General features: G+C 46.8%; 1 protein-coding gene across 1 annotated transcript; it reads left to right on the top strand.

Moving 5' to 3' along the window:
- Nucleotides 1–245: 245 nt before the first annotated feature.
- Nucleotides 246–3,030, top strand: LOC119335073 (pentatricopeptide repeat-containing protein At4g21705, mitochondrial-like). The gene is made up of 2 exons (XM_037607320.1): nt 246–595; nt 1,619–3,030. Exons 1-2 carry the CDS (start codon nt 263–265, stop codon nt 2,819–2,821), a joined length of 1,536 nt encoding a protein of 511 aa, XP_037463217.1. The 5' UTR covers nt 246–262; the 3' UTR covers nt 2,822–3,030.
- Nucleotides 3,031–8,230: the final 5,200 nt, after the last annotated feature.

Raw genomic sequence — 8,230 nt, 5'->3', positions numbered from 1 at the left:
TATTAGAATATTTTTTAACACTCTTTTATTAGAATATTGAGACGTCAGGCTTTATTATTTTCTCATTACAGAAGAGACACCTCGAGATTTGTGAAAATTAAAAACATTTTTTATGTCATTTACCCACCAAGTTGACATCTGAAAGAGAAACACGATGTTTTGTAGTAGTACTGTATGAAAAACGTAAACCCGCTCCTATTGATGCCGAAGCAAGGAAACTTTCCTTAAACCCAAGTAGCCAAAGGAAAAAAAAAACCACGCCATGGCCTCCTCTTCCCTCTTCGCCGCCGGGCGCCGCCTTCTCCACTTGGGGCGCGGCAGGCTTCTCCAAGGCCGAGTCCGTCCCCACAATCCCACTCCTCTGCTCCTCCCTGTGCGCACCGCATCCTCTCCTCCCTCCAACAGCGCCGAGAGGCCGCCGCGGCGACCCCCGGGCCTGCAGTCCACGCTGTGGCCTCTGGGCCACCCGGACACGCTTCTGGTGCCGGAGATCGAGCGCTGGGCGGAGAAGCCCGGCAACCGCCTCCGCCCCGTTGAGCTCGAGCGCATCGTCAAAGAGCTCCGCAAGCGCCGCCGCCACCGCCAGGCCCTCGAGGTACTGCCCTCCCCCGTGCCCCACTAACTGCCCGTCGGCTATTCGATGAAATGCGGGAGTAGCTTCCCATGGTTCTGTTCGCCCCTTTATCTCTTGCGGAGAAATGCGGGAAGTTCCCTGCCATTGACAGATGCGTGTAGGATATTTCTGAAATGGGACCTGATATGTTTCTCATTTTTACCGTGATGTATAATCACGTGGATACTTGCTATCGTGATAACGTTGAGGACCTCATGGACCGCAGGAACTAGAAAACGTAGGAATAGCCTAAGAGGAAACACCTATGACTAATAGTCACTTAATTGGATTCCTACAAATCTTAAAAACACAAGAATTTAGCAAGTGATGCCTTTGGATGGTGCAGAGGAAATAGGAAATAAACACAGTTATTCTGAAGGGATCAAAGGAGACAGTATGTAGATATAACAACAAAGTGCATTGGACTTCTTAGAGGTAAAACAAAATGAGGCTTAAGTTCGTGCCGAGATTCTTATGGAATTGGGTGCATCGACTGTATTACATAGGATTTTGGCAACTCAATCCCAAGAACCAAAATACCTATGAAAATCCTACAATCCAAAGAGGTGTTGAAAGAACTGCAAGGAAGATTTCCTTTTGAGTCATTGCTTAGACGGTATGACTTTGTGTGACTAGATGATCCAAGTACGAAACAGTAGCACATGGTGCATAAAGAAGAGGTCATGTTCAATTTATTTTATTTTCCTTATGTCACAGACTTTAAGTTTACTGGGAATGAGCAGTTTAATCTGGTCTGTGTTTTATTTTTAACTCAATGTGGTCTGAGTTAAAATACTTCTACGCCGGTTAACCTGCATCTGCATTCATGTTTAGAATTAACGACAAACTATGGCAACCAGGGGTTTGCAGCATGTAAACCATTAAATCCTTGAAGTATGTATAAAATAATAATAATCCCTATATTTTGTCGCTAGTAATCATGGGGTATTGTACGTACCCTTGAAATGCCTCATCAGTTTCTTTCCAAACCTTTACTTTGCACAGGTCTCCGAGTGGATGAGTGCTAAGGGTCATGTCAGATTTTTGCCAAAGGATCATGCTGTTCACCTGGATTTGATCGGTCAAGTTCATGGAATCGGAGCAGCAGAAGCCTACTTCAGTGAACTGCATGATAAAGATAAGACGGAGAAACCCTATGGTGCACTCCTGAACTGCTACACACGAGAACTCATGGTTGATGAATCCTTGGCTCATTTTCAGAAGATGAAAGAGATGGGTTTTGTGTTCTGCAGTCTCCCCTACAATAACCTCATGGGCCTCTATACTAACATAGGACAGCATGAGAAGGTCCCTTCAGTGATAGCAGAGATGAAAAGGAGTGGTATCATGCCTGACAACTTCAGCTACAGAATTTGCATAAACTCTTACGGCACACGGGCAGATTTTTTCGGGATGGAGAACACCCTGGAAGATATGGAATGTGAGCCTCAAATTATTGTTGATTGGAATACCTATGCCGTTGTGGCGAGCAACTACATTAAGGGCAACCTAAGGGAGAAGGCAATATCTGCCTTAAAGAAAGCAGAAGCAAAAATTGACATAAAAGATTCAGATACCTACAACCACCTGATGTCCCTCTACGGCCAGCTCGGGGACAAGTCAGAGGTGAAGAGGCTGTGGGCGCTCCAAATGACAAACTGCAAGAGGCATATTAATAAGGACTACACTACAATGCTTGCAATGCTTGTAAAGCTTGATGATTTCGAAGAAGCTGAGATCTTGTTGAAAGAGTGGGAGTCGAGCGAAAACGCGTTCGACTTCCATGTCCCAAATGTCTTGCTCACTGGTTACCGGCAGAAGGACATGCTGGACAAGGCCGAAGCGCTGCTGGATGACTTCTTGAAGAAGGGGAAGATGCCTCCTTCGAGCAGTTGGGCCATCGTGGCAATTGGCTACGCGGAGAAAGGTGATGCTGCGAAAGCCTATGAGTTGACAAAAAATGCGCTTTGTGTTTACGCTCCGAGGAGCGGCTGGATCCCGAGGCCTGCGATGATTGAGATGATACTCAAGTATCTTGGAGACGAAGGTGGTCTCAAGGATGTTGAAACTTTCGTTCAACTGCTGCAAGCTGCTATGCCTATGAACTCAGATATGACCGACGCTTTGTCAAGGGCTCGTATGAGAGAAGAAAAGAAGGCTGGAGATGCAGAGAACGAAGCTCTAAGCTCAACAAAGGCAACAGGATAATTTTACTGCAACTCTCAGGGCCAACTTATTGAACCATGTAATTTATCTAGTTAGTTACCAGAATTCATTTGATATTTTACTCAAGTCTGAAACTTGCCATAAACAAATTGCTGCCCGGTTCTCCACAGGTTTGTATCATAGTGCACCCGCATGAACAACAATTTCTAATAAAACTAGTTAATTGCCCGTGCGTTGCAACGGGGCATACATATTTTAGTGTTCAACATTTAATTATATATAACACATATCTTTAGGATTCTTATGCACATCGAGCGCTGATAATTTTTTTACTATTAAATAATTAATTGCTTATGCATTGAGAGGGGGCATACATATTTTACTGGTTCCACATCAATAGTATATAACACATATCTTTAGGATTCTCACGCACATTGGGCGGCATTAATGATTTCTTTTTTACCATTAAATGACCTTCTTCCAACCCCTATATCTACCTCTCGGCCTCCCCAATCGAAACTCGCCACCTCTATCCACGGTCCATCTAGCTCGCAATCCCCCTTGATGCATCATGTAAGCATGCATGTGCAATACATGTGTAACCAATTAATTATATGTTGTCACCTATCGTGTACTCACAGTACTATTGCCACCCCTCGCCACCTCACCCTTCTTAGACCGTTGTCACGGGAGATCATGGTGTCAGTACACATGCAACAATCGCTACCTTGCCTAATGCATATGTGATCAAACATGTATATAAACAAAGATGGAGTAGATAAGTGTCTTCAAAAATAGTCCGAGCATGCTTATCAAAGAGATGAATTACAGGCGGTTTCCATTTTCAAGGTAGGCAAGTTTCAGAAACAATCCAAAATTACCTATCAAGGATATAAATGTGTTATTAGTGTTGACCTGGAAATATTCTCAACTTGCCATGTACATGTCTTTTTTTTCGCATGAGTCTGATTTCTAAATCCATTCCAAAAGCGGATCGCCTCGTTGGGAAAGGATCTGAAGATTTATTAGTCGGCACTGCCATCCCCATCGCCAAAGCCATGACGATGAACAACCCAAAATCCTAAAAAACTAATGCCTAAAACAATCCACACGGGTGGATCCGGCGACCCCCCTCACCACCAACGACCGAGATCGTCAGCAGAGGGGAACCGTCGGAGGACGGCGGCGGAGGAAGGCGCCCTGCCATGTACGTGTCTATCCATGGCAATAATCCAAACTTGCAATGTACATATGTATTGCTGTGTATCGCAAGGCTATTTATCGTGGGAATTAGTCAAGTGAGAATGTAAGTAACTTCAAATATAGTATTTGTATACAGCATAAGAGCAACCGCTCCCTCTATTACTGTGAAAATTAGTCCAGTGAAAATTGTAACTCTATTACTGTGGAATGAATACCCTATGATTCCCGCAAAAAAAAAATCTATCACTTTGACCATACCATGGCAAGCTCTTTTATCATGCTCTCAAACAAAAACAAGATTTAGTGAACAATAAAGGTCCCTATTACGTAATAAGAATATTTTTAGCCCAAGGGTAAAAGGTCAGTAGGTCACATGAGTTTTTTTTTTGTTTTTTGTTTTGCAAGAGGGTAGCATGTCACAACTATCACTCGTGTACTCTTTCGCACGTCAAATGAGAATATCCAGCTCTGTCATTACTACTCTCAGTGAGCATAAAATAGTGGTACATCAATCCAAAAATACATAGGAGCACTCAGATGCCACACCCTCCTATATTCAAAATTGGTTTAGTAATTCAAAGAAGTCCAAAAATCTCAGAACTTATGAAATCAAACATGACCAAGTATTGCACTCATATAAAAGGATTACACATGGAATGGTTTTCATTGTATCCCGCGTTTTGCCAAAAAAATGCTAAATAGAAGTACTATTCATGCCATATTGTCGTCTTATTTTTTATTTTATTTTTGCCTAGAAGTCAACGGGAATCATTCCTTGGCCAAACTTTTTATACAAGTACAATACTTGGTCATATTTGATTCTAGAAAAGTTCTGGGAATTTTTACCTTTTTTAATTACTAAATTACTATGTCAATCACTCAATACATGACAGATTACTACAGAAAAAAAATGAACCAAGTAAAGTCAACTCTCTTCCGATTTTTTTTGTATAAGAACTACGTAACTCATCACATTCACATTTTTGGCAATCTGTTCTTTGTAAGTCAATCATGTCTCTGTGATTAGCAGATAACTTGCATTTTCAAAGTAGACATTTTTTCATGAATAAGAATCCAAAACACTGATTAAAAATAAGACATAATTTTAAGATGGAATAGCAAAAAAGCATGTTGTTTTCACTTCAATTTTGGTTGCTCCAACGCACTTACGAAAGAATTGGCCATCGTGCCCCATGAATGAGACTAACAAGTATACACCTGAAGAAACCATCTGACATATTGATTTAGTTACAGGTGTAAGAAATCATGCTTGCACCTTAATTAAATGCAAAAGTGATATTGAATTCTAAACTATCAATCAGGGGAGGTCCCTGCCACATGGGAAAGGGCCATGGTCGATCAAAAATCCAGCCTTGTAGTAGAGCTTAGAGCAACTCTAGTAGACCCCGTAAAAGGCCCCGACCCGCAAAATAACCGCCAAAATGAGGGTCGGCACGGAAAATCCCCCGAACAGACCCCTCAAACGCGGTCGACCCGCAAAATTTTTTGAGGGGCGCGGCAAAAACTTTACCCCAACCGGCGAATACGCGGGTTCCCCCCTCCCCCCTGGCCCGTCGGTGCCCTGCATATAGTGGGAGCGATTGGTGGGAGGACATTTCAGCCAGCGCTTTTCCCCACCAACCACCTCCCATCTCCCCCTCGCCCTGCCGCCCTGCGGCCGCCCAAGATTCCGGCGAAAGTAGCCGGTGGGAGCACGCCGAAAGGCCGCCACACGCACGAGGTTGCCCTCAGCCCCCCTCCCCCTCCTCCTGAGTCGGCGGGCCGGGAAGTTGCGGATCTGCGGCCCTTCATCGTGGGCGGCCAAATTTGGCTTTCCCGACCGCCGGTGGTTGTGCCAAGCGATGTAATGGTCGGGGAGCATCTCGCGCAGCCCCGGCAAAGGCGCATCGCCGCATGCAGGTGCGGGTTCGTCCTTTCACCGTCGCCGGCGGTTTGCGGGCATGGATTCGGCCGGTCGGCCGTCGGTCTCGGCCCTGGCTCGCCGATGCCGCTCATACAGTGCGACGACTGCGCGCGGACAGTGCTACAGCTGACTTTGGGCATGCCGAAGCACCTCGGATGGGTGTTCTTCAAATACGAAAACGACGGGGTATGTGGTGTTTTCATTCGGCTCCTTTCGATAGCTCATTTTTTGTTCAATTATGTTAGCTCATTTCGAACACCATCATGTGTGTAGGAAGATGGATGCTCATTTTGATTTTGGAAAGGCGAATACATTGATTTATTGATAGAAAGAAAATTGATAGACGTTCGTGCACTCCTTACTACAATCGAAGGCAATGAAGCGCATGCATGTGCAACTAGAAGGGAAGCAACATCTACTTCTTTAGAACCAAAGAAGAAGAATAAAGAATGCAAGATTAAGAATCCACAGATCAACAATGAGTGCATGGAGAAGATATTACTTCAACTAGTGGAAGCAGTTATGGAAGTTGGAAATCTTCTAAAATGCATAATTGTGGTTCTTGTTTTCTTTGGTCTTGCTATTCTAGCAAAGATTTGGTGATGTCCTATGTATCCAATGTAATTGAAAAAGCAAAGAAATGTAAATTGAGGTGCAAATTTAAGTTTTGTAGGCCCGGGGAAACGGCCGCAGAGGCAGACCCAGCAAAGCCGACACGTAAAAGAGGATACGGGTCGGCTTTGCGGGGTCTGCCTCTGCAGCAGTTCGCGCCGGCCTGCAAAACCGTTTTCCCGCGAACTGCAAACACATTTTACGGGTCCGCGGGATGCGGGGTCTGCTAGAGATGCTCTTAGATCTGGCAGTACCCGGGACAAGCTTGTATGATCTAGTACCGGCTGAACCGTCCAAAGCTACAAGCAAGCAAGTGAGCAAGCGAGCAAGCTACAACCACAACAATCAAGAAGTGGATAGATTAGATTGCTGGTTATGCTACAGCAAGTGAAACACGTGCTCCACAGACACTCCATAGTAGGCAAAAAAAAACAGGAAATAGTTTCCTGACACGACCTTAACTTGTCGGGGAGGATGCCCAGCTAGCCGCTCATGGAAGGCGGCAACGGTGTCCTCCTCCTAAGCGTAGATGTCCTCCCTGAAGACCGCCGTTGGGAAGCGGAGGCGACGTAACATGAACGGTGCATGGATGGCCAGGAACCCAGGACCCTATTTTCCGACGCAGTCACTCAGCCCTGCGAGTTGCGGCGAGATGTCAAGCGGCATGGATCACTACAGATTAGCGCTGCGTTGGAGCTGGGCGGCCGCGTACTCTCGTTAATCGCTGAGATTGATTGACAAAAATTCTTTCCTATTTTGACATAAACTCTTTTCAATTTTTTCACAGTGTAAAGGAGATTAATTACTGTCCAAAACTGCTCTTGTGTTACCAAATATGATATACAATACGTGAATTGATTGTGTTTGTATTGATTGCATTTGTATTACCAAAAATGAGATTTGTTACCATATGTGAAACATAAGGTTGGTCTATCCCGGTCAGTTGAGGATAAAACCGGTGACGGCGACTCGCCCCTCGCCGCTGCCGCCACGGCGGCGGCGGCGGTCACCCCCGTAGGTCTAGCCACCACTCCCGCTCCGGGGGTTGGCCGTCGGGCCGGTCGCCGGTGACCCAAGAGAACCATCCGTCCTGCACGTACGCGCCCGTTCATCACCGTAGTCCCCCGTCCTGGTTCCGCCTTCCATGCCCGCATGCTCGCTCTCTTCTCGTGTGGGGTCGCCGTTGATCCTGCCGCTAGCCCTGCCTTGAGGCTGGGCACGGTTTGCGTCACGCCGCCCCGGGCGGATGCTTGTTTCAACGCGGCCGCGGTCTCCTGTCTCATGCCCATGTTCTTCTGCGAGACCCCCGCCAAGCTCTTTGCAACGGCGGCGGGTGACGGTGTCTTTGCAGTTCCCGTTGCCAGCCCTGAGATTGCCCAGGCCGTCGTCGCGGCCGGCACTCCCTCCGGCGCTTCCGTCAAGCTTCTTCTCCACCTTACGAGCGAGGAGGCGCGTCGTGCGGCCGAGCGCCGCCCACCTACCGCCCCCCGCGTCATTACTGTTGCGGCCCGTCGCCGTACCGCTGGGCGTAGCCTTTCGGCGAGGCCACGTCTTGTCCCTCCTCGGTCTCTGCTCCCTCCCTTGCTTCCCACGTTAGGGTGCGACCGCGTGTCGCCCCCCAGTACGTCGGTCGTTCCCTCTAACGGTCACTCCCTTGCTCCCCAGCGCCCCCCCCCCCATCCTGTCTCCGTTGACGAGACCGAGCCCCTGCT

This window comes from Triticum dicoccoides, chromosome 1B (assembly GCF_002162155.2).
Source record: "Triticum dicoccoides isolate Atlit2015 ecotype Zavitan chromosome 1B, WEW_v2.0, whole genome shotgun sequence".
Taxonomy (NCBI): Eukaryota; Viridiplantae; Streptophyta; class Magnoliopsida; order Poales; family Poaceae; genus Triticum; species Triticum dicoccoides.
This window is presented reverse-complemented; position numbering and strand designations above follow the sequence as displayed.